This window comes from Egretta garzetta, unplaced genomic scaffold (assembly GCF_000687185.1).
Source record: "Egretta garzetta isolate BGI_Z169 unplaced genomic scaffold, ASM68718v1 scaffold375, whole genome shotgun sequence".
Lineage (NCBI taxonomy): Eukaryota > Metazoa > Chordata > Aves > Pelecaniformes > Ardeidae > Egretta > Egretta garzetta.
Genome location: NW_009259786.1, coordinates 2170603 through 2197145, shown reverse-complemented (window position 1 = coordinate 2197145; position 26543 = coordinate 2170603). Strand labels below are relative to the sequence as shown.

At 37.1% G+C, this 26543-nt stretch overlaps 1 protein-coding gene across 1 annotated transcript in view; it reads left to right on the top strand.

Annotated features, from left to right (window-relative positions):
• AUH (AU RNA binding methylglutaconyl-CoA hydratase) overlaps nucleotides 1–26543 on the top strand; it is a 114408-nt gene that overhangs the window by 15463 nt on the left and 72402 nt on the right. The window contains exon 4 of the mRNA XM_035895027.1: nucleotides 20578–20664. Within this exon, the coding sequence (XP_035750920.1) occupies nucleotides 20578–20664 (87 nt within the window). The remainder of the gene's footprint in view (nucleotides 1–20577; nucleotides 20665–26543) is intronic.

Sequence of the window (26543 nt, the reverse complement as noted above, 5' to 3'; positions counted from 1 at the left end):
GGGATTGAAGCTGAGCCAGAAAAGAAGGGAGGGTGGTGGTGGTGGGAAGATGTTTTTAGCTTTGTTTCTGTTTCTTACTATACATCTCTATTTTTAATTCGTGATAAATTAAGTTTATTCTAAGTCGAGCCTGTTTTGCCCATGATGGTAACTAGTGAGTGATCTCCCTGTCCTTGTCTTGACCCACGAGCTTTTAATTGTATTTTCTCCCTCATCCTACTGAGGAGGGGAAGTGAGAGAGAGGCTGGGTGGGCACCTGGCAGCCAGCCAAAGTTAACCCACCGCGTCCAGTTATTACGGATTTTCCAAAGTAAGACTGAGGCACGACCTTTATTCTTGAGGAACTATGAAACTGAGCATGTACTTGTTACATAAAGTCTCGGAGGAACTTGGGTAAAAAATGTACTAAATAATTCAGGAAGCTTTCTCTCCAGTTGAATGAGTAGTGACCAGTACTGTGTAATTAATACTGTACTGAACTTAAAGTGGATTAACTTCAACAGAGGAGACTAAATCTGTAGCTGCTTGGTTCTTTCTTCCATCCCTTACATCCATGCAAGATTCTTTTCGTCAGGCTTGTGTAGGACATCTGTTTAGATCTGCCTACACTGTGTGCTCTCAACACTTCCTATGAAATACTGTGCGTGTCTCTCCTCTAGTTTTTAAGTTCTTTAATGACAACTTCAGTTCAGTTACTCCTTTAGTGCCAGGAGCAATTTATAAAAACGTTAACATTTCTGTCTAAGAGAGACTCCATTCTTCCACTGATTGAAGACTATTGGAATTGAAAGTACTTTCAACCACAGAGTACTTTTCTCCCATATGAAATTTTTCATAGGCTCTAGTGGAAGTAGAGACAACTTTATTCATAGCTAATACTGCCACAGCATAAAACTTAAAAAAAAGTTTCTGGTAATTGGTTGTATTCAGCTGGGATGTTAGTTGTGGATATTTCCATGCAATTTTTCTTCCTTTTTTGGTCTTGAATGAGCTGTAGACTGTAGCTCACTGTGATTTGTGAGCACAAAGCTGGTGAATAACAAATTTAAGATCAGGCCATTAGTAAAAGATTATGTTAGCCAGCTAGAGCGCCATCTTTTAGCGGTAATTTTCCTTGATCGATGTCATTTTGAGATTTACCTTTTAAAGCTGAGGAAACAGAACATCTGACCATTCCTTCTATTGTGTGGCGTATGATATCTGATTAAAAAATGGAACTGTAAATAGTTCATTTATCCCAATAATACAAGTATTCTTCTTTCTTCTTCCCTGTTAGAATTGAAGCCATCTTGGAATTGAGATCCTTGCTATTACTTAAGATTTACCTGAAAAACCAAATCTGTCTGAATTGATCCTCATCCTCTAGTTATGTGGTGATTCTTGCCAAGCAGAATTTATGTTCTTGTGGATAGTGACTTAGTAGGAATGATCAAACTAGTGCTTTACTAGCGTAAGACAGAGCTCTTAGCTAAGGCTGGACTCTGTAATACAATCACATGGAACTACAAACCAACACATACTTCAGTTATTTGAAGTATGGGGTTATTTTACATGATGAATATCTGTCTTTAGATCTAATTTTGAGAAACAGAGGGCTGGACAACACTTGATGTCATTCATCTGGCTTATGTGTGCTGGAAAGTATAAGAGCAGAATTAAAGTGCGTGTCTTTGGCTATTGGAGAACATAGGGAGGTTGTGGTAAGTTTTAATTGCTGATAAAAAATATTAAACTTTAAAAATTATTCTATTTACATAGTTTAAAGAATTGTCTTAGGCTTTTAATCTTTTAGAACAAATGCACACAATGTGATATTTTCAGGAAATTATTTTTTTCAATGAAAATCACCTACAAATATTAAATTTTAGGTAAAAGATATATTTCTGAGAGAGTGGAATTTGGTTAGTTCTTTAGTTTAACCAGACGAGGGTAACAGGAAACAGGAATGACTTTCCCAAAGCCCTTAAAAATTTATCATAAAAGCATGGGAAAAGTTTACCAAATCAAAGACTTAAAATTATTAAATTGAAATATTAGATGCAAAATAATTTGTTATTACATTCTGGAGAAGTAGTCACAAAGCATAAATACACTGGTGAAAGGAGAAATTGATTTGTTTGGATTCCATGTATGGAAGTCAGAGTTGTTCTCCAGCGCGTCCTCTCTTTTGAGTAGCTGTACAGAAAACCTAGGGAGAGAAACATCTGAAGGATACATTTGGCCTTTTTTAGTTCCTTTCATACATCTAGTTTATATTATATTGAGTGAAAATTTTGGAAGTGCAGCTTGCTTTTTTTTTTTTAATGGAAAATAGAGGATTTCAGCCTAACTTTAGAGCTAAGACTTTTATAAACAAATGACTGAATGTCATTTCATTAATGAGAATAAATACAATCATATAGTTTGTGAATAAGCAAATTAAATAGGATCCTGAACAGCTGGAGAACTGCGGTTTTGTGAGATGTTCGAAACTGACAGTGCTCAAGATCTTTTGGGTGGTTACAGAAATGATATAGGAGTCACCTGAGTAGAAATTTGTGCTGACTTGGTGTGCAAACCTGACATGAGCAAGAGCTGTGGAGAAGTATCTTCAATAATTTAAATGAGAGTGACATCTTGTCAAGTTGATTATGAGGCAGTGAAAGGCACCTCACTTGAATACCTAGAATAGTAAAAAGTGCATGCAGACCTCACTTAAAGTGCTATAATGACTTTTCAAATAGTAAGTCTTTTCTGGAGTGGATTTTACTAGAACAGGCTAAATTAAAATGGAAAAGATACCAGATGGATGCAAAGCATTTTATATTGGGAAAACCATGTTTTGCAGTGGATATCCTCAGGTAGTTGGACAATTTGTTTTCCCTGTTCCTTCTATAAAGACACTCTGCTTTCTGGATATAAAATATATCAACATCTTTATTTCAATATTTAGAGAATAATCAGAAATAATTTTGCTCTGTATTTGTCATTTCTTTAAATACACACTTCTAAGGTTTGATCCATAGGTATCTTTGGTGATATAACTGGCTTATTGGAGCCTGCCTGTATGGATTGGAAATGCATTTTCAGTAGCTATATTATGTACCATTTCATTTTGGTTTTAAAAATATGTTCTGTAGTATTTCTATCAGGTTTCTATGAACCCACTTTTTCTAGGTTACCTGTGTAGATGACTTCTGCATTTCCTGCATTGTTACAGTTGGATTTGACTTTTGGAATACAGTCCTTGTGGCACTGCTTAGGATTGCTTAGGAGTTGCGTTGAACTTTGTGTGCAGCTACTTGCTTAAATGCATCACACCTTTTTCTTTTTTTTTTTCCCCCCCCTTTTCTATCTTATATCATTGAAGCTTGTAATTAGATGACTATTGGTATACCTGACACCATGTAAGAAATTTTTATTCTTATACGTGTGTAATACAGAGATTTGCAGATGAACTTGCCTATGGTAGAAAAGACTTAACTGAAAACTTGCATAACCGTCACGAGACCAGTTCTGGTGTCTCTGTGCGCGTTTCGAAATCCGAGGACTGCAAGATTCAGTGCTGCTGAAGTCTTCGAGTTGGTAGGGCAGGCTAGTGGAGAGTGTGCTGTATCTGAACAGTCTTTGTTTCCATGGACGTTTCCAAAGTCATTTTGGTATACTTGAGATTCTCCTGTTCAGGAAAATCCTGAATATGGCATAATTTGTCATCTTTAAGCAAGCTATATTAGTATCTAAAGCTACAGGAATATCTATGCAGTCTTCACTGCTATCTTTAGGCTCTTTGAAGTCACAGGGCAGTTCAAGTGGGTCCTCTGATATCCTTGTATGTATCAGCTTTCTGTAGCTTTCTGTAGGTATTTTGAAGTATTTGGACTGCTTCACCTGTGTTTGACCTGTGTGCTAACAAATGCTTTGAGTACTAGTGGTCTTATCTTAAAAACTTGTATTGGGCATGGCTGGGATGGAGTTAATTTCCTTTATAGCAGCCCTTAGCCCTGTGTTTTAGATTGGTGACCAAACCAGCATTGAAAAGACACCAGTGTTTTAGATGTCACCGAACAGTGCTTGCACAGCATCAAGGTGCCCTCTGCTTCTCATTCTGCCAGTGAGTCAGCTGAGGGTGGGCAAGAAGCTGGGAGGGGACACAGCTGGCACAGCTGACTTGAATTGAGCAAGGGAGTACTCCATAACATACAACATTGCACTCAGCAGTAAAACTGGGGAGAAGTTTTTCCAAAGTGGACCTTGGTTGAGACTGACAAGGCATCCATCGGCTGGTGGTGGATGCGCCCCTTGCTTTTGCCATTCCATTTTTCTTCTCCATCCTGCTGGTGGAGAGTGAGCAAGCAACTGGGTGGGGGCTTCGCTGCCAGCCAGAGTCAAACCCAGTATAAAACTATAGTTTTGTATGACAACAGCAATGAAATCTTGAGTCATTAGCTGGGGTAGCTCCAAAAATGTCCTGTATGGTAATGAAACCCACATTACTGTAATATTACCATACTCCTTTTTGACTTTGCTAGTGGGATGCTTTAAGCCTGTTCCAACAGGTGTTGCAGCCCTAGAGGGTTATTCTTTTTTCCCATTCTATTTTCAGTGTGCAGTGGTGAACTCTAAGAACTCAGTAGTTAGGGAGGTGCTCTTTAGCTGTTTTTAATCCAAAAGTATCTTTAGCACTATTTAGGTAGAAACACAGGTTTTGGAGAAAGATTCTGTTTGTACTTTTAGCCCTTCATGGTTGACAGTTTGTGCAAACTTTGGGAGATGCCTTATGGGGATTTTTATTCTCGCTGCTTTACCTGTGGACAGTTGCTGTTTTGTACTGGAGTCTGGAATTGCAGCCCCTTAGAGTACTAGGTATTAGATTACCAGTTTAAGATATATTCCTGAATTACAAAATGCTGTTTGGCTGTCTTTCTTTACAGGCCTGCATCAGCAATGTGCTTTTGCTTTAAGTCTGTAATTTCAAATCTTGGAATGGAGAAAAAGTATGTAGGAATGAAGGTACTTAATTTATTTTTGTCAAATCTCTTAAAAGCCGGGTTAGTATCCTAACCTGCATTAAGACAATTCAGGAACTTCATCTCTCTTTCCAAGCTGCTTGTACATCTCTGTAATAAACACATTTTAGATTCCCAAGACACCTTTACAAATTTTGAAATGGAATTTTATTTTTTGCACAGAAAACACAGAGGACTTTATTAGGCAGTATTCTGTCTTCTAGTAATATCAAGTTTATCATGGTTTGGTGATGATAACAGGTCAGTAGAGGCTGCAACATGATACCAGACCCCTTTTAACATGATTATGAAGGAGAGTGGCTATTTCAGTTCATGTCATTCTCACTCTTTTAATCATCTTCAAATCCTGGTTTTAAAGGAAAGCAATGAAATCTTTTATTATGTATAATTTCCATGTCTGTCATAGTTTCTCCTACATCTCCTCCAAAGCTGCAAGCTTAGGTTCATATGTTGGCTAGAGCTTTTGCTACAGTTTCAGGGCATGCATATGGAAGCATATTTTGTCAGAAGTTACAGTCACTTGTTTAAGCTCCATATAAAATGGTTAAAATCTGTGTTGTTTTCAAGTGGCTAAACCCAGGTGAAGATCACTTTAACAGAAAGATACAGATTATCAGTTAGCCCTGTTAATACTAAATTGATAAGGATAGCTTTTGGCTAGGCCCCTGTCACCAGGACACCACGGGTAAATGCATTTGTGCTTAGATGACGAACTTAATTCTTTTAAACTTCCATTCTGTACCTCTGAACTTCTGACTTTCCACTGCGGTGTTAAGGTCCAGATCTTTTCCATAAGTATTAAGTCAAATAGAGTAGTCACCTCGATTTGAAACACTCATGTCATGTCGGTGGGTATTTGACATCTTGATTGGTGAAGGACTGCTGGTTTTCTTCACAGTTCTCTGAGGCAGGTTGTCACAGTGCACTGTGTGAGCTAACTAACCCTTTACTCTGGTGTACTAAGTGCCTATGGCACCTGGTTTCTTTATGGGTGAGGGAACTGAGCCTGCTTTGCCATTTATATCCTTAGCTGAGGCAAAAATAATCTGATCTCATGTGCTTGCTGGTAATGTGTGCTGGAAATAGAATACATGTGTGCAACACATGGCAAAAATAGTTATTGCATGGTAAAGAATTATTTTCCACTTGCTCTTGAAAAGAATAAAATGATCATGTAGCAGAGGTATTTAGACATATCTGAATCTATGGCATTTTCATCTTAAGACAATTTACAACGGTTAGTTTCATATCTGCTTCCTTCTATAAATGGCATGGAATAACACACAAATGCATCTATGTATATGTGTACTAAATTGCCACAAATATGAAGAAAACTTTCCAATAATTAATTTTTTTTTACTTTCTCTTCTCTCATCTTTGACTGCCACTTACATTGGTTTCCTTTAAGGACACCTTTGTTGTAGGTTTACTCCAGTAAAGGATATTTTTTTGCAGCATCTAGACTGAATGTGCAGCTCTTGAAAGCTAGAGCTGAACAAAATAACTGAATCCACATAAGTCTAGCATAGAGTTGCTGATATATATATATATATATATATATATGTAATGCTTGCTTATATATATATATATATATATATATATGTATGTATGTTATAATTCCATTAATGCAGCGATGTAGGAAAAGGTGGAGACCTGGCCATAATGAAAGAGGTGTGAATTGTGTATGTAGTTTAGTTTTTTTATATGCAGTCAGTGGACATTTGTTTTGTACCTTTCAAAATATTTTCCTTTGTACAAGTAATATAGGTTATATGAAAATATATATATATATATATATATATGTATGTATGTTATAATTCCATTAATGCAGCGATGTAGGAAAAGGTGGAGACCTGGCCATAATGAAAGAGGTGTGAATTGTGTATGTAGTTTAGTTTTTTTATATGCAGTCAGTGGACATTTGTTTTGTACCTTTCAAAATATTTTCCTTTGTACAAGTAATATAGGTTATATGAAAATGAAGAAATTCTGAAATTTCTCTGTAGATCATTTTCTCCTCGTAAAATTTTTACTTTATTCCTATTTAAGTGCTGATCCCATATGAATGTTTTAATAAATTGAAAGATATATGTGCTTCCATTTATACAGATCAGGTAACTCTCTTTATTATATTACACCAAAAGAAATTTAAAAGACAAGTAAAAGAAATGTTGTGACTCTTAGCCAGATCCTGACTGTTTTATACAAAATACAGTCCCCCCAAATCTATGTAATGATAAAAAGGTGCAGATACACAGTTGTTTACCAAGTCCCTCAATATTTTCCAACTTAATGTCAGTAGTTTATGTTAATAGTGAAGCAGCAGGGCTTTGTAGGATATAAGAAATTTAGATCTAAAAAAGTCTCTTGTTAATATTTTAACATTTCTTTGTGGAGTTTCTATCACCAGCTGGAACTTACTGACTGCATTTTTTTTAAGTGATTTTAACTGACATGGTTTTTAAGTGATTGAGCTCTGGGCTCAAATACGACCAATCTGTATAATTTGTTAAGCCCCTCCAGATGGTAGGTAATATTCCAGTGTTGGATCTCCTTTCCTTTACTTTCTTTCTCTGAAGTAATTTGCTGACAAATCTGTTAGATGGTCTTTTAAAAATAGAAGAGATCAAATATCTCTGAATTATTTTTAAAATAACAAGTCCTCAGAAAATAGAATTAAGTCTACAACATTGTTTCTGAGAAGTATCTTCAATGCATGGGAAATTTTGTTGTTTGTAAGCATTTTAACTTACTTTTCTGAGTCAGTCTGAAGCCTTTGGGGACGCTGGGAGTAAGGGGAAGTACTGCTGGTGAGCTGCTTAACTTGGTGCTTATGAGAAACAGAATTGCAGCTGCTGTTTTCCTGTCTACTCTTCTGTGAACAAAGCATAATTAAGAGACGTTCCTGCTCATGGCTCAAATGCTTACTAGTCCTTACTAAGTTTCTCTTTTCCCCCACCCGTTTGGTCTCTTGCACTACACCTATCTGAGCTCTGGGTTGGGTGCTGGTGAGCCCCTTTTTGCACCAGGTCTGAAGTTCTGTGGCTGTGTCCCCTCCGTGTCACCTGCACCAGCAGCTTTTGTGCAGTTCTCCCCAGGCACTGGCCCTGATTTGTCTCAGGACTAACTGCCTGATGAACATGACCATACTTTTCCAATTTTTATGCTTTTTTTTTTTTTTTTTTTTTTTGAGTTCAAGATATAAGCTTTCTGAATAGACTTTTAAGTGGCCAAAGCTGAGCTCCATATCTTTAACCTTCAAGGCTCATCTTCTCCTAGTTGAGTTTTCCCACAAAAGTATTTGTTCTATAGCTTAAAAAGGTTCTCAGTCAAACTCAGTAGTCACCTCATGTTATCTTTCTAAGGCCTTATCTTTCTTCACATCTTTCCTCAAGTTTGTTTGCCGTGTAGTGTATGCAGAGAACACTCATCTTGTAATTTGGAGGCAACAAGTCATGATTACTATTACAGGTGTTCTACACAAGGTGTGTTTATTTTTATATAGTACATGTATTACTTACCTGCTTCCTTAACTGTTCCACTGAAAGTATCCCTTGCTGCATGGCTGCACAGAATCCAGTGTCACTGAATCTTGACCTGCTGGAATTTTCCAGCTACTATACCAATAGGACTAACACTGATCATTGGGTTAGGAGGAGAGAGGGGGGAAAGGCAGCTAACGAGGTGCTGGGTGATGCCTTTCAAATCAAGGGATGGGATGGAGGGTAACAGAGAAGAAGGTTTTCACCCATGCCTTCATCTACATACAGGTGATACAACAGTTCAAACTGTGGTTTTTCTCAGGAAGAACTCCTCCTTTCTTTAGCAGGATTTATGCCTGAATACTGACTTCAGGACTTCTTTAGAAGAGATTCTGACTTTCTCTTTTTTACCACATAACACACTTCCTCCTTTTCTATTTACAGCTCATAAAACTGGGTGTGCTATTAGTTAACTATTTTTGTAATTATTACTAATCAAAATAGATAAACGCAGCAGTATCAATTCCTTTTAACATCAAATAACATATGTGCAGTGGTCAGATGTATGGTATATGCAAAAGATTTGAGTCAGTCATCTGTAATAGTGCAATCAAAGATGTCTATTTTTTTCTGATTACTTAATTTACTAGAAATCGAAGTGGAACAAACAGCAGGTTGCTCAAAATTTTGGGTGTGTTCATATTTCTTTGAGTTTAAAGGCTTAGTGCTATTTACTAAGAAAGTTCAGTCTAAATATCACTATTCATTTAAGGTTAAAGAAGAAAGATGAAGAATCTTACCACTAGTAAGTTTTAGAAATGCCTCCTTATTAATCAGAAGGTAGAAAACTGTGTGTCACTTGTCATTATAGGCATTAAATATTAGCAGACTCACTGCAAAGCTATTGCAGTTAATACAAATGAGATGCAGTGCCACACTAATGCTATTTTTTCAATAGTAGTGGGTTTAAAATGTCCATACATTCTTATTTTATTGAGCAAATTACTTTCAGTTCTTTGTTTAAAAACCAATAACTCTGGTCCTGATGTCTTCAGAGGATTTTCTTATGGAAGGTGTAGAATAAACAGAAATCACAATTAATGATTCCACCATTAGTTTGGAGCTAAATAGTAGGGTAAAAAATGAGCTTTTATGGTTGTCTAATTTGAACTGTGTTATTATGTATAAGGATTCATTATGTTTCATTACCAGAAAGTAAGTACACATCATGTTATGAGCGTGATGTAGAAGTTCTCTTAGTGAAGTTTGAATTTGAAAATGAAAAGTGGTTTGAGGAAGTTGGGTGTTCAGACTACCAGAATGACTGGATTAAAGAAGTACTTCTGTAATGCTTATTGTGGAAATAACATAGAAATACGAATAGTGTAGGAAGTAGCTTTAATTTTTTTGTTGTTAAAATAAAAAAGCTCTGCATTGAATAACTGCATCATACATTACTTTTTATTAAATGCTGATATTGATCATTACTGTGATGTGAGGTGTAAACTCATGGTCTTCCCATATTTAAGTAGCTGGGCTTTTGTATGAGAAATTATTTGAAGGTTGGGACAAGCAGGTTTGTCATGATTTGATTGCTTTAGAGGTCTGTATTTGTGGTTCCTAGCTATTTACTAGGTGACCTTCACTGCTGCCACCACATCTTCTCCTGGATCTTCTCCACTGATTCTATACCTATCCGAGAGTCAAGGATGATGCAGCCTCCATGCCAGTCTTCTGCTACTCCTGATGTGTTAGCTTGACAGAGGTCAGTGAGGCATAGCACAGAATCAAAGTTAATATTGTCTTAACTTGCTGTTTGGAAACACGTAACTGTCCTGTTCTTGTGCGTTTCCACCAGTACTGGTCTCTTCCCTGTGCCATGGAAGAAACTGCAGGAAGCCCTGTTGTGATAGTTACACAGTATTTTGGCTCCATAAGAGGATACCAGGAGCTAGGGAGTGGCTGAGGCAGTTGTTGGATGATGAAAGTGTCAGAAATAAAACTAGTTGGTGTTTTGGAAAAAATTGATTTTGTTTTTCAGAGGTGAGATAAGGATCTTTATAATGTCTTTTCCCTTTCTGTAAGTGAAGATGAATTCAGGAAAGGCATGTGAGGTATAAGCAGCCTTTTTTGTGGCAGAAAAGGTTAACAGGAGGAATATTATTGGGTGCTTCTAAATTTAGAGCTGGACAGACAGGATGGAAAAGGTGCCAGCTGACTTTAATCTATACCTGGTCTGAATTTGCATCAGCATTAAAAAGGGATTGTAGAACTTCTGTGTATAAAGTTAGGGTAATTTATATTCAGGATTCCTGGATTTGAGGAGGAAACCTGTCTGATTTAGCACCTTGGCTTTTAAGAAAGGCTTGGGATTCAAAGCTTAAAGAAAAAAAAAAAATAGAAAAACCCCAAAGATTGTACTTTCTGAAATATCCCATTTATGGGAACTGATTAGCAAATAGCACTTTAAATATGCTGATCTGGGTGTAAATTATTGCAAGATAAGAGATAACCTATAGCAGTGGAGCTACAAGACTGCCATCTTACCAGAGGCTCAGGACTGGCCTCCTGCCAAAGGCTGACATATACAGGAATTGCAGACATTTTGTTTGTTCTTCACAGTTTGATGATTCTCAGGAATAGGGGATATCTGCAAAAAGTGCATATACACAAGTCCTGCTAATAAATTATGACAGAAAATGTTATAGGGAAGAATATCAGTATCAGTCTGGACTTAAATCATATATCCATGTTTAGATAACTTCAGGAATACAATGTCCTACATTAAAAATCGTAATTTTATTCATTTAAATTAATTCCTTATGTAGGAAACATACATCGCATCTTTCATGCCAAACTTCTTCCCTTGAGTAAAATGACTGTAGCCGGCATCCTTCTCATTTTGAAATTTAGAATACACCTTCCTTTTTATCAAAGTTACATGTAAATGCATTTTTCTTTCTGCTCAGTTCAGGTGGTGTGTGCAAAAATCTGTCTATACTGGTGTGCAACAGGATTCCTGGTTGCTGTCAATAAAGCAAATGATTACTAGAAAAAGTAGGTGGTTGCTCTTAAGTTATGAAAGGTGCGTTATGAAGTTTGCTGCTTTAAAAACCCTGTGATAAACATATGTTGTGGTATAGTTTCTTAAATTAAATGTTATTTAACAGGTAATTATGAAAAATGTATCATAACCTCCTTAATATGTTTGTATAACAGTACCAAAGACTTGAGAGATAACCCAGTTAGATAGGTGTAGGGCCAAGGCCTGTGTTTTTAGCCAGTGACTTGTTTATAGCTCTTTGGGGCTTCAGAGCCAGCCTTTAAGTATATTAATTCACTCTTAAGGCTCTGGGTCCCATGATAATGTAGTGGGTTTACATTTTGGGTTCCTTATATGTTACGTATTAAAATTTCCTGTCTTTCAGCTCTCAGATATCCATTATATATTTTTTGTGGAGTTGTTGATTCACCTTTCCCTTGGAAAATGGGACAGACTCCCAAAGACTAATACAGCTACGTTGCTCAGGCATGCAGAGATATGTTTAGGATGGAATGAGCTCAGCTGGAGCTCAAACTAGCAAAAGGTGTCAAGAATAACAAGAAAAACTCCTGTAGGTATGTTAGCACCAAGCAGAAGTTCAAGGAAAATGTAGGTCCACTGCTGCATGGGACTAGCAGCTTGGTTATGAATGGCACAGAAAAGGCGTAAGTACTCCATTTTCTGTTTGCCTTGGTCTGCATGGGAAAGGTCAGCTCCCAAGTGCCAAGAAGCAACAAAAAAGTAAACAGCAAACCACTGACAGTAGAGGAGGACTGAGTTAATGTCCATCTGTACCAGCTGGACTCATACATGAACAGGATCTGATGGGATGCATCTGAGGTGGTGCACTGCGGAACCACCATCTATCATATTTGAAAGCTTGTTGAAGACCTAAGCAACTGGAAAAGGGCAAATACTACACCCATCTGCAAAAAGGAGAATTTGGGAAACTACAGACAGTCAGTCTCACTTCAGTCTCCGGGGAAGTCATGGAACAAGAGTGTTTGTGAAAGTTGTTTCCAGGCACATGAAAGACAAGAAAGTAGCTGGGAAAACCCAACTCAGATTTACCAAGGGTAAATTGTGCTTGGCCAACCTGATTGGTCCTTTGGGCCCCTCACTACAAGAAGTACATTGAGTTGCTGGAGCGTGTCCAGAGAATGGCAATGAAGTTGGTGAGGGTTCTGGAGCACAAGTCTTAAGAGGAGCTGCTGAGGGAACTGGGATTGTTTAGACTGGAGAAGAGGAGGCTGAGGGGAGACCTTACCACCCTCTGACAGGAGGTTGTAGTGGGGTGGGTGTTGGTCTCTTCTCCCAAGTAACAAGTGATAGGACCAGAGGAAATGGCCTCAAGTTGCACCAGGGGAGGTTTAGGTTGGACATTAGGAAAAATTTCTTCACCGAAAGGGTTGTCAAGCATGGAAACGGGCTGCCCAGGGAAGTAGATGACTCCCCATCCCTGGAGGTATTTGACAGATGTGCAGATGTGGTGCTTAGTGACCTGGTTTTGTAGTGGACAGGTACAGTTGGACTTGATGATCTTAAAGGTCTTTGCCAACCCAATGTTTCTGTGATTCTGTGATTGGCTTCTGTGGTGAAGCCACTTGCTCAATGGATGAGAAAAGAATTATTAATGCTATCTACCTTGACTTTAATACGGCATTTAACATGTTCTGTCCTAGCATCCCTGTAGACAATTTGGTAACATACAGTCTGGACATACAGACATGAAAAGTGGCTCACCTGCCAAGATCAAAGGATGGTGTAATGTTAATGGCTTAAAGTCAAACTGTCACCTGGTTACAAGTGGAGTTCCTTGAGGGTTGATGCTGGGTCTGGTAGTACTATTCAATGTCTTTGTAAATGTTCTAATGGTAGGATTGCAACCTCACTGAGTTTGCGGATGACTTCTAAGTGGAAGGAGAGGCAGGTATGTGGGAAGAAGGAGCCACCATTCAGAGAGACCTAGTTGGCTGGAAACAAGAATTGTATGAGATTTAACATGAAGATTTAATATGAAGTCCTACATATCAAATGGAATAATCTTAAGTGGCAGAACAGTCTGGGGACTGACTGGCTAGGGTATAGCTCTGCTGCAAAGGACCCAGGGGTTCTGGGGGACAGCAAGCTTAACATGAGCTAGCAGCGTACCATGACAGTAAAGAAGGCAAATAATGTCCTGGACTGTATCATGAGGAGAACCATCAGCAGATCAAGGCATGTCCTTATTGTAATCAGCACTTAGTAGGCCAGCAGAAGGTGTTAGAGGGTTGGAGATTGCTGAAGGGGAGAAAGATAACTGCTCTTCCTCTGTGTGCTGGTTTTGGCTGGGATAGAGTTAATTTTCTTCATAGTAGCTAGTATGGGGCTGTGTTTTGGATTTGTGCTGAAAACAGTGTTGGTAACAAAGGGATATTCCATACCATATGATGTCATGCTCAGTATATAAGGCTGGGAGAAGAAGAAGAAAGGGGGGGACATTTGGAGTGATGGCATTTGTCTTTCCAAGTTAGGGGTGATGGAGCCCTGCTTTCCTGGAGATGGCTGAATGCCTCCCTGCCCATGGGAAGTAGTGAATGAATTCCTTGTTTTGCTTTGCTTACGTGCACGGCTTTTGCTTTACCTATTAAACTGTCTTTGTCTCTACCCACGAGTTCTCTCGCTTTTACTCTCTGATTCTGTCCCCCATCTCACCATGGGGGAGTGAGCAAGCGGCTGTGTGGTGCTCAGTTGTCAGCTGGAGTTAAACCATGACGCTGTGCCTGTTAGGTACAGAGAAAAGTACTCTATTTGCAAGGATGTATACAGTGACAGATAAGAGGCACTGGACACAAGTTACTCTAAGGGAAATTCCATCCAGCGAAAATAAATAAATTCTCAATTGTGAGGTGATTAATTAAGAATTAAACACAGGAATGCTTTTCCCAGAGAAGTGGTGGAATCTCCCTTGCCAGCAGTATTAAAGACTTGAAAGGACCCTGGATAACCCAATCTAGGGCTGTGCATTTGACAGAAGATTGAACCAGGTGACCTCCAAAGATTTCTTCCAGTCTAGACTTTTCTGTTATTCTCCCAAGTAGGTGATAATCTTTTTTGTTACTTTGTGAAAGATCATCCAGAATAGTTAATTAATGAAGCTTTCTGTCCTTAATTGATCAGACTGGATTAATTTTTATTCAAGAGTACAATCAGTAGTAGTTTTAATGGGTGGCTATTGATGGTCTGAGTATCCTGGGTCTGGCTAGGCTGGGAGGTACAATGGAATTCTTAGTGGTACGTGTGTATATTTCATCTGCAAAGCATAAAATGTTTTTTCTTTTACACAGGCAAGAGATTTCAGTGGAGGTTGAGTTTGCTTTTTACTGTGATTTGTCAAGCGTGTGGCTTTCCACACTGAAAAATGGTAGTTGAAAGCAAAATAAAAATCATTAATCTACATGGTGACATCATCAAATTTAAATTATGTTTTTGTGGGGTTTTTAAAGGATTTTTAAGGATATTAACTTGAAGTATGTATCTGTTGGCAGAATAATATTCATAACATTTTTTACTGATGTGTATATATTTAACAAACACTAATTTAACAAACACTATTATTAACAAACACTAAAAGATGTTTAAACAAAGTTTTGCTTGCCTTAGACTTAACACTATCTCTAAATAAATTGTTTCATGAGATATTGCAGTTTTTGTTCAAAATTGAGAATTAAGTGGTCATGAGTAGATTTCAGGATGTAAAAGCCTTAAATTATTGGAAATTTGTATAAAAATTGTTGGTAATCTTTCTGAGTTTGAGCTTAAGTTGGCTATATTGTTGTCATCAAATATGTATGTTCAGCTCCGTTTTGGGGTATTCCTAACCTCATAAAAGTTGTTTGGGGTTCTGCTAATGATTTCAGCTAAACTTGGATTTCTTGCAGTGGCTTCTCTAGGAAATGCACACATCTGCCTTTGAGGAAAGATATTTACATGTACCCTGAAGAGTGGGGGTTTTCTGTAGTAGTTGTAAGGTAATCTATAATGTATGTCAATGTTGGCCATTTGCCTCAGTATTTTAGTTCAGTATTTTAAATGTGTGTTCTTCTGTGTGGAGAAGGAAAAGTATTAATTCACAGCCTGCTTAATTACTTAGTGTGGGAATAAGCTCTGGGTACACAGCAGTTCTTAACCTTTTAATTGGTGAGGTAGTGCATGTTTTGTACTCCTAGTTGAAAGCATTGTAAGTTTCCTTCATAAATTCCTTGAACTGTTTTGCTGGGTTATTAAACACGTTATAGGTGGTGCCTCTGTGCTTTGCAGTTTTCAGTGTTCCTCGTTCTTGCCAATGACATAGAGGAATTGGACAGAGTATGCAAAAGAGTATCTTCTGATACTCTTGGATGTCACTTCCTTATTGAAATTTTGGTGTACTGACGCAATTGGTTGATCAGTGTTTAGCATGATGGGCAAGCTCAAAATAATATTGCTACAGTAAGAATTTAATACTGTGTTCTACCTCGAATGCCTGTGCCTGTGTCACTTCCTTCCCTTTTCTCAGAGAAAAGGCACTTTGGGCGCCTTTTGACACTTGGTAGAATAACATCACTGTTTAATCTTGGTGTGACAGATTTCTAAAAGACTCATTTTTTAATAAAAGTATTTATTGTGTAAAGTAAAGTTTTAAGTATGATGTATAAAACATTGCATTTTATACCTTTTTGGTTTGCAGTTTTTGTGGTGTGTTTTGGAAGTATGTGTTAAAGCATAGTATAGAACAGTACTGTACAGGAAAATTTCTAGGCATTTATGGTATTTAGAAAGTGAGACTTACACAAAGTTGTTGGAACAGATTTTTCAAGCAAACACTTAGCTTTTCAACAGTATATAAATTCTGTTTAGAAAGTGTGTGAAAATATCCAAATAAGGCAAGAAGCATGGGGTCAGAGTAATTGCTATAAAACCTGGTTTCCTTTGGTGTGTTCTCTAAGTTAAATAGCCATCCTTGTCATATAGAAGTGTAGGTGGAAAAATTCTGGTGAATAACAGTAATATACCTATATTGCTGGACTGCCTTGGCTTTCTCAAATAAACATTTTTTCTGGCATAATTGTGAAATGCAAGTCGGGCACGTGCTGCAAAAACATTCTAGACTGACAGTGTACAACAGCCAACCACTGAGTAGCCAAATGTTTAAAACCATGCAGAGTTAGTTGATTTTATTGGGGTTTTTATACTTATGGGAAGCAAGGTAAAAAATAAATGACCTTTCTATGTTATTCCGGTATTGGAGGTGCGAAATTAGAAAGTGTTGGATCAAAATCATACAGAGATTTTCTTTTGGATTGACAAACCTCAGTAGAAGTGTAGGTCGTATTTAAAACAGTGTGCATCTTCCTTACAGTAGTTTTAAGGGCTGATCTGCAAATACTAGTTTATGTACTCGCTGCTCAACAGACCTCCAAAAAGACTGCTGTTTGTACAGGTGTTTTGCAACCAGGACTGTTGGTTGGAAGTCTGCAGGGAAGTTCTCTACTACTGGTTTGCTTTGTTGATTTGGAAGCAATGCTGCTGTGAGTTAAGAGTTTCTTCACAAGTGCAGAGTACCCGTCTTAATCCTGATGTAGCGGTAGGGGGAAGTGGCTGATTGCACTGTCAATGTAGTCTTTCACTGTTGCACTTCTCTTTTGTCCCGTACTAACAGGTGTCAATTTGAAAATGGCACTGCATGGTCTTTAAACGGGAGTTTGTAGAGTGATGGCAGCAGAGAGGTGAGAATTGGGGAGCGTGTCCGCTAGAATTGCGGTTAGGTTTGACTAGCTTTTTGCTACATTTCTGAGCGGATGAGATTCAATCAGTGGGACAAAGCGTTGAGACGCCAGGAAGCGTAATATGGAGAAAACAATGATTCATGCTTCAGTACAAACCGGATGGATGTGGGGACATAATTACAGTGTACGATCAAATCTGCAACAGTTAGCTTGCCTCAGCTCACTGATAGCTCAGGTTCCCCTTTCTTACATCTTTGGGGATAAGGGCTTAGAGAGCCCTGTGTTCAGTGTGGTGTAGAGTCATGGACCCACAGTACAGCCCTGAGAGCCTGTAGGGAGTGGATGTGGGGAAGCACATGGGCCAAACGTGTCCGCAGATTTCGACTGGCCCATGGGAAAGTTGCAGAGGTTTGTTCTGTGAGAGTTTTTGTGGTTTGAAAAGCTTAGCTACTTTGTTGCTCTCAGCAGTTGAGCAAACACTATTTTCAGATACTTCAAAGTAGTAAACTTGGGGTGAGAGGAGGGATCTTTGATTTCCGTAGCAGAGAGAGAAGTCATTTCTGGTTGAACGTGCACTCTCCTTCATGGCTGTCTTCAGAAACTTAACCTTTCCTACTTCTGAGTTGAGAACAGATTTCGAAGAAACATGTGAATAGTTGTCTTCTATATGGGTCAAGGAATTCTTCAAGAATTCTTTGATCAGTGGTTGAATCTTATAACAGAAACAAAAGTATTAAGTCAGTGGCAGTTCCATCTCCTGTGAACCAGGGGATGCCAAGGCGCATGCTCTGTTGGAGTGCAGTGAATGGTTTCTGCCTAAAAGTCTTCTCTCTGAAAAGGCTTTCAGTTACTATTATTATGCTTTGGAGGGCTAAAATAGGAAAGTGTTAGGAAAATAACTTTTTCCATTTCCTTGACAGTTATGAGGGAGAAATACTTAAAAAGGGAAATGTAAGATTACAGAAGTTGGTTAAGGCACTAAGGTCAGCTATTGAACTAGAATTTTTTTTACAGTACTCAAAATTATCAATTTTAAATTGGCAGCTACATTTTAATCCGTTCTTACAAAAGTTTTTGTTGAAAATTTAATAGATTTCTGTACATAACTTCAAAGAAATGTATATGCTTAATGAAGGATGAAGTTCGTAGTCTGTATATGGTTTTTTTAGAAGGGTTGGGCTTTTTTGGGTTGAGTCCATTTTTTTAATGAGTCTGGATAAATCAAAACCTAAAAATTGCCTTAGTCTTATCTTGACAGATTATTCTTAACAGTAATACTGGAGGTATTTTTTAGGTTCAGTACCTCTCTTTTGAAGTTTTCTTTATATAATTTTCAAGGGTATGCCCAGTGAGCAAGACTTCAGTGTGTGGAAGTTTTGAGTCAGATTGCACAGCCATAAGGTTTTCTTGTTCATAAAGCACACAGTTTCTTGTTCTTATATAAGGCAATGATTTGGACAGAGTTGTCGAAGCTGGACCAAGATATTAACTGCTATCCCAGAAGTGATATTTTTTCATTTGCACGCTTGCTGATACAGCTTCTAAAGCAGGTTTTATCATCAAGTTTTATAAAGCTCTGTTTACCTACAGAATGCTATACATAAATGCATTTGTGGAAGTTGCTTGCAGTTTTATATGATTTAGAGTTCTGTCCAGGTTTATGGATGCAAATTTTGTTTGCTTTTTGGGTTCCTGGCAGGATTTCTGTATGTGCTGATTGTGAATTACTAAGGTAGCAATTGCAGTTTTGCTGCAGTGCAGACCTGACCACAGTAATTCCTCTTTTATACTGTCTGCTCAACTGGCCTGTCATACTGTCTTCAGTTGGGACATACACTAGAAGGTTGTTTGAAAGCTTTTGGCAAAGTATCTGATAGTGTAAATTAAACTTGACAGTATTTAGCAGGAAACGTGCAAATGTAGTCAGGACTGGTTTTTTTTTTTTTTTATATTGATATGCATAGAAGGAGAACAAAAGTCTTAGTGAAATGAGGAGCTTTGCTGTGGTGGAGGTAGAAGGGGAGATGTAGAGCTGCTTTATTGGACATGTTACCTTAAACCAGCAGCTGGATGTCTATCAGAAAATGTCAGATTGAGATACTCTCTGACTTTCACAGAGCTAGACTACAGTTGTGAATTTCAACTAATGCTGTCAACAAAAGTATATCTAAAACTAGGAGGCTCAAGAGGGTCTAGCATGAATTAAATCAAAAAATGTAAAAGGGGGAGCCTATGACTGCTTAATTTAAAATTCAGAGTTACAGTCTTAACTTAATCTGAGTCCAATGCATTTTCCTGAATGGACAGTATTTTGATTCTCAGGGCATAGAAATGTAAAGCTGTTTTTTACATTTGTTATATGCCTTGTTTAGCCTTTTCAGACATATGCCAAGAGGCTAATTTAATAGGTTCATTTTTACCAAATGGAAAAAGTATGTAATAAAGTTGCAGCGGGAATGTTGTGCTTCCTTGGAGAATAAATGTGTATATGCAGATTTTGTCTTTTTCATGTATTCTTCCTCTATGAGAAGGATGGACTTCCTGTCCTACCCTGCATTTAGATATTATTATTACTGCCTGTTTCTCTTCTTCTTTACACATTCGCGAGAGAAAATGTTGGGTTTGCGTATTGGTGAATTTTTAAAAACACATTTTTGTAAACATCTCCAGTTACAGGGTGCATTTTAAAAGAATTATTTTCATATATTAATGAAGAAATAGATTAAAAAATACAAGTTTTAGCATTTTTTGAAAGAACAAAAAATATGGTATGTAACATTAAAAAAGTAAAATATGTTGAAAAATGGTACTAGGTCTACTGTAGAATTTTTTATTTAGATAAATGTAGTCTGTTAATGTAAAAACATGCACCCTAGGTATTTTATGGTCTGCCAATAAGAGAATAACAAGAGCACAGTGTGAAAAAACACGTTTATCAGACTTTGTGACACAGTTCAGAAAATGAAAATATATGTCAAATGAAAAATCAGCAAAATCCTATTGTTCATAAACTATTTTAATATAATAAGAAGAAACATCACTGGGAAGAATATATTTGGTGCAAATCTGGTGGTGGGTAATCTGATTTTTGTTTTGTTTTTGTTCTTGTTTTTCCTTGATAAACAGTTCATGTTTTCCTTGAAATCTGTGGAAAATGAATGTGACCAATTTGAACTGTCCTTTATAGTAGTCTCAAAGTAGACTTAAGTTTTTTTGGAATGCAGGAATATTTTACTTTTGAAACGTATTTACAGTACTGTATACAGCTTGCTAACATGCATGTGAAATGTCACTTACAGGTGCTGACCTTAAAGAAAGAGCAAAAATGCACTCAAGTGAAGTTAGTTCTTTTGTCTCAAAAGCAAGAGCAACTATTAATGAAATGGGTATGTAACCTCTCCCTTGAACAACATTGCTTTAACTGTGACCTGAGAAGGGTTAGCAGAATGACATAAATGTGTATGGTTATTTTTGACAGGTTGTAGGATATCTGCAACTATTTATATTGACAAATACAAATCATGATATATTACTTCTTTTAAAATGATCCTAATCAAGTTGGACTTTTTTCTAGAAAAAGCTAAAACTCAACTGAAATCGAGGTGATTTGCTCTGCTGTTTTCTAAGGATGGTTTGTTCCGTGACATCTAAATACTTCAGAATTTAATTTTTACAATTGCATTCATGTATATAATTAATTAATAATTAATACAGTCTTTAATACATTTTAGAAACATGTTAAACATCAGCTGTTGATAGCAAGTTAGCTACTAAGGCCTTCTAAAATTTTACTTAATATGCACTTGTTCTGGTGTAGTAAAACCTGTTAATACTTTTGGATTTTAATTGACTGGTACCAGTTTTTAAGGATAGTAATTCCTCTGTGTATTTTACATTATGAATTCCCCATCAAGTCATGATGTTTCTACATCTCTGCTGATCAGTTTTAATGTAATTGTTTTTCAACAGGGCATTGCTGATCTGTTTTGTCAAAAAGAGAAGTCAAGTGTACCAAGTTTGAAACAATTAATTTTACACATTTGATTTATATATGCAACCTATTTTGTCACTTGAAATTTTGGCACAAAACTGAGGAATAAATCATTTCTCAGAGAATGTTTTTTGATGCATTTCCTTAATAACATTGGGCCAGATCTTGGTTTGGCAGAATGTTATGAATGGAAACCAGTATGTTTTTGCAGGTAAATGATGGCCTACTGAAGAATGAGTCTTTGATTAGGTACTTCATGGAGATTGTTGTGTCCTTGAATTAATGTCTTATCTTTGAAGTGAAGCAGATCCTCAAGGCTTTTTAAATAAATAAAATCAGTAAAATACCTAGAAGTGAATAGATCATTAATTTCCTGCAGCTATATTTCATTTCATGCTGGCATTTGTCCTTTTGTTGGAATGCTGAGCAAGAGGCAACAAGTTGTCCCATTTATTTACTTCATAAGATTTTGGGGGGCTTCCTCAGCTCTAAGTAATAATTTTTCAGCATTTCTTGGACTGAAGTTACTGGAAATACTTTCTGAGATGCTATTAACATTTAAATAGGGGCAATTGGCTTTAAGATTTTCCTATTATTAGGAAACAGTTTTTAAAAATTTGATTATTTTAAGTTTTTTTTAAGTAAGAAAATTCCTAAAGTCTAAAGAAGTATTTGGATTCAGCATTCTGCACTGAATTTCTGGAAAGTATACACGGTGATTTGATGCTTTGTTTTGCTTCAGAGTTGAAAAGACTTTAAGAAAAATGTTTGGTTGTCTTAAACTTTATTAATGTTCCTATGAGAGTGTTTAACTACTGAATATGTAAGCGAATTTTCAGTGTTATCAAAAAGGTTTACAGTAGGTCATTAAGCTAACAGTGAATTATTTGAAGTTTAGGAAACCAGAATGAGTGCTTTCATTCATTGATCTCTAGTCTCTTTCTCAAGAAAGAAGCATGAAACTGTAACTGAAATTAGTATCTGAGAATCTAGGTCACTGAATTACCTGGATAGGAAGGTCTGGGAGGAGATGTAGTAACAGCAACTAGACATGCTGCGGATTGGAAAAGAGAAAGAATTTGAACACAGGCCTTACCCCATATTGTAACAAAACATTTGCTTAGGTTGGGTGAGTGTCTCTCTCCTCTCCCCCGTCTTCCCCTGTTTCTCCCCCTTCTCAGTCCATTTCTGCTTTAAAACACTAAACAAAGCAGTCACTGGAAGGTTCTTTAATGGTAACATGATACTTGGCCGTCTCCCAATTCATTTTTTTTAAAGGCTTTTTTACAAGATTAGAGAAAAAATACTGAGATATCACTTCTAATGTTATTGGTCAATTTTCATATCATGTATGTTTGAACATCCATACTATATAAGTAGATTTTTATTTTTATTTTCTCACTATATCCATATTTGAGGCATCGCTGGTTTTGAACACATTATGCCAACAGTAGATGTATTTGTAGGAGGGTTCTAACATTTTTCTGAAGAGTCTTTTCAGACCAATTTAAAATGTGGTTCCCTATATCTGGAGCTGGTAAAGAATATAAAAAAGTGGGTTTTATAAGAGAGATTAGATTAGATTGGGTGCACAAGGTGTCATGAATAGGAGTGAACATTAATTTTGTAGCAAGTCAGAGGTCTCAGTTCTTCTTTTTTTCTTCTGAAGAAGTGATCTGGCATTTCAGAATGTCATTTTTGTAGAACTAGTGGGACATTGCATTTGCATTTGATTACTGCAATGAATCTGTATATTGAAAACAATAATGGTATTTTTCCTACCCAGCAATAACCCGAATGTTGTGTTGATGGTTAAAGAGGGGAAACAATTTTCAAATTATTATTTGCCACTGCAGAATGCGGTATATCTGGGGAACAATATTTCCAATCTCCCACTTTGTTCTTTTTCTATCCCGAGTTTAATGCTGTAATGTCATTTAAAATGTGTTCTACTTTTTGCTTTTCAGAAATAGGTCATGTTTTGATAATTGCATTTGTGTTCAGATGTGTGACCTAGTAAGGAGATGCTTCTTTTTAACAGTATTTTCAGAAAGAAGACTATTAAGTTATCTTTGTACACAATACACAAAAGGTTAATTACCCCTTGAACAACTGGGTACAGTTTTTAGAATTGACATGCTTTGGCTTTCTTTAGTTCCTGTCAATTTCAGTACTTTTAAATCCTTATGTGAGTGGTTTTGTAAAAAGCTGTAGTATCATTTTGGAATACAGCTACAGAAGAGAATTTTCTGGAAATTAAAAGCATACTGCACTTGTTTTTATGGGATTAATTTATAACTTCTTGCTAAATTTGGGTGAAGTATTAAGACTGCAGTAAATATCACTTGGTATAAAAATAAGCACTTAAAAAAAGAGCTGAAAAAATTGTACTGAGCCATTAGTTGCAGTTCTTAGAGCTTTAAGCTGAGGGGAAAAAAATCAAAATGGCCTCTGTTTTTAGCAGTGGGTGCTTTTGCTAAAATTATACCAGAATTGTGGGGGTTTGCTTGTTTGGTTTGGGTTTTTTTGGGGGGGTGGGAGTGGTGGTCGTGGTGGTGTTCTTAATAGTAGGAATTATAAAACTACTTGTCCATTTCTATATTCTGCCTTGAGGGTCTTTGTTACAGATGTAAAGCTGGCTTTACGCTCAAAAACTAGCAGAGGGAAACATTAATAGATCTCTTGCAACCATGCACAACAAAACTAAATGAAATCAAATGTTACTGACTCCCAGAAACCTTGTTTTTTGATGTTTTGGAGGAAAAAAAAGCGCCATCATTATGGGTCAGATCTTCAGCATACATTTTATGGTATAACTCCCATTAAGTCCATGTTATTCTTTATACTGGCTGTGGGGTCTGGGCTGTGATATTACTGTTGTGTATATGCTATCTACTGGGATTTCAGTTGCAAAACAAACTGAGGCTGGGTATGGAGCTGAATACAATGACCACTCTCCTCTAGAAAAACACCTTGTTTAGCAGAAAAAGTGAAGATGCAGAAAGAATTTGAGCTCAGCAAATACTTGTAATTACTCAAAGTGACGTTTGGCCCCAAACCTTTAATAAGTGAGAAACACCATTGGTTAGCAAAGCTCTTCCAAAGAACATAGTACCTAAATCCCAGAAATGGGGGAAAAAAATTGGAGACTAACTTTCTAGGTTACCTTTTAAAATCAAAGTTAAGGTATGGTCAGGCTTGATTTTTATGTCACATTTGGCAGCAAAACACCTTACTTGTGGTCTGATGGAACCGAGATCTGAACTAAACTAAGGAAGAAATTTTTAATAAAATACTAATTTTACTTGTTTTCTGTTGGACATGTTCCATTCTACCAAACTTTATAGAGCTTTCTTTAAGACATCTGATTAGTTTTGATGCATAAGCTGTGATACAACTTTAATAAGTAGTGGTATTTAGTAACTTTGCTTACACTAATTTTCACAGATGTGATTAGTTTTGGCATAGTCCAATTTGAATGGGATCATCCTGAGGGAAAGCAGCTTGTGTTCAGTTACTTGCATTTTTGGTTTTTTTGTGTGTGCTTTTCATTTTATTCAAAGCAGATACAACTCTGTATTTACAGATTTATTTTCTTTTCCTCTGTAGCAATTTTCTGTCATTCTGGCTTCTCTGTCATCACCAAACTTTTAATTTACCTAAAATTTACATAAAAATTTACCTATCCTTTAGGATAACAGCCTCTTCTCCAAAAAGTTCCTTTCCTGACTATTGAAGATCATGCATCCTTGGCAATTCTTAGTTTGTGTTACATTATAGGCTGCAGTTTGGTTTTGGATGCAAGCTGTCAAAACTTGATCTCAGAGGTCCCACGAGTAGGATCAAGACTATGTAAGTTTCACTTGATTTCTGGTCTGCTAACTGCCACCCCACCTTCCCGTGGTAAAGTCTCAAAAATAGGCAAGAATGATCATTGAAGAGGTCAGTGCAGTGCCTTATTTTACTACTTGACTTTCTGGGGCTTCTGTGGAGCTTTGGTTAATGTTAAAAATCCTGGTTTAGTAATGAACACTCCAGACTTGATGGCTACTCTAGGAAGTGACTGCTTATGTAACACTGACCAAATCCATCTGTGTTTGCTGGAAGTAAATCTGGGCAGCAAAGATGGAGTGCTCTAGTTTGGAAATCCAGTGAGAAGAACTGTGGGTTTCTGTCTTAGGGAAGAGCAGATGCAGGCTACAACTTGAAAAATGATTCACTGGGAAGCTGAGTGAAATACCACAGGTAGATATCAAATTTGAAAAAGGACAAATTTACAGCTAGCAGTGCCATGCTTAGCAGCCATCCTTAGGCATCATGGTCTCCCTATGTTTCTGACACTGTGAAAGAGAGATTTTGGCACAGTATTTCTCTTGTTGTGTTATACTGTTGCCTGTTCAGTTAAGTGTAGAGCATAGCTAACACAGTCCAGGACTGCTAGCATTCTAAATGCGTTGCTGAGCTCTTGGTTGTTTTCCAGTAGTAGATTTACTGCTCCTCTTAACATTGAGTTAATTTAAGATACCCTTTGACTAAGTATTGTCTGCTTCCTAAATAGACAGTACTGTCCTTGCAAAGCTGAAATTATGGGCTTTGTCAAATTGCATTGGATTGTTTTTAATTAAAAAACACAATGCTAAACTCTGTACTATTATAGAGGCAATGAATGCAACATTAAACTTCTCTACCAAGATGTTTATTAGCTATTTATATGACAGCATTGCTTCCACAATTGCTAATACACTTTTTTCCCCATAATAATAACTTTCTAAAAACTGTTATAACAAAGATGCAGAAACGGAGGGCCTGAATATTCAGATGAGACTTTGGTGTTTCATTACTTTGATCCTTGGCACTGCTGTACAGCCTTGACAAAAATTAGCAAAGCCTCAGCTGTAGTTTAGTTTTTCTTCTGGAATTAATTCCAAATGCTGTTCTGTGAGAAACAAGACTGTGCTCTGGACATGGCTCTTTAATTTTCCTCCCACAAAAAGTAACTGTACCAAAAGATGGGTGCTACTTGCTCAAATGGTTTATTGAGATCAACAAAGCTGGTTTGCACATTGACAGTTAAAACAGGCCTCCGGTATGATCTGCTGTCCAAGGCTTCTCTCTAGGGAGCCACATTGTGTATGTTTGATGTGTTGGGAAACCATTTCCTCGCCCTGTTCAGGTTTGAAATTGCATGTTTCAGTCCCTGAATGAGAAGGAATAGTTTGTTAGCTCTTTTTGCTTTGCCTGTCTCAGTCTCTGGCTCTGTTCCTAGAATGAATT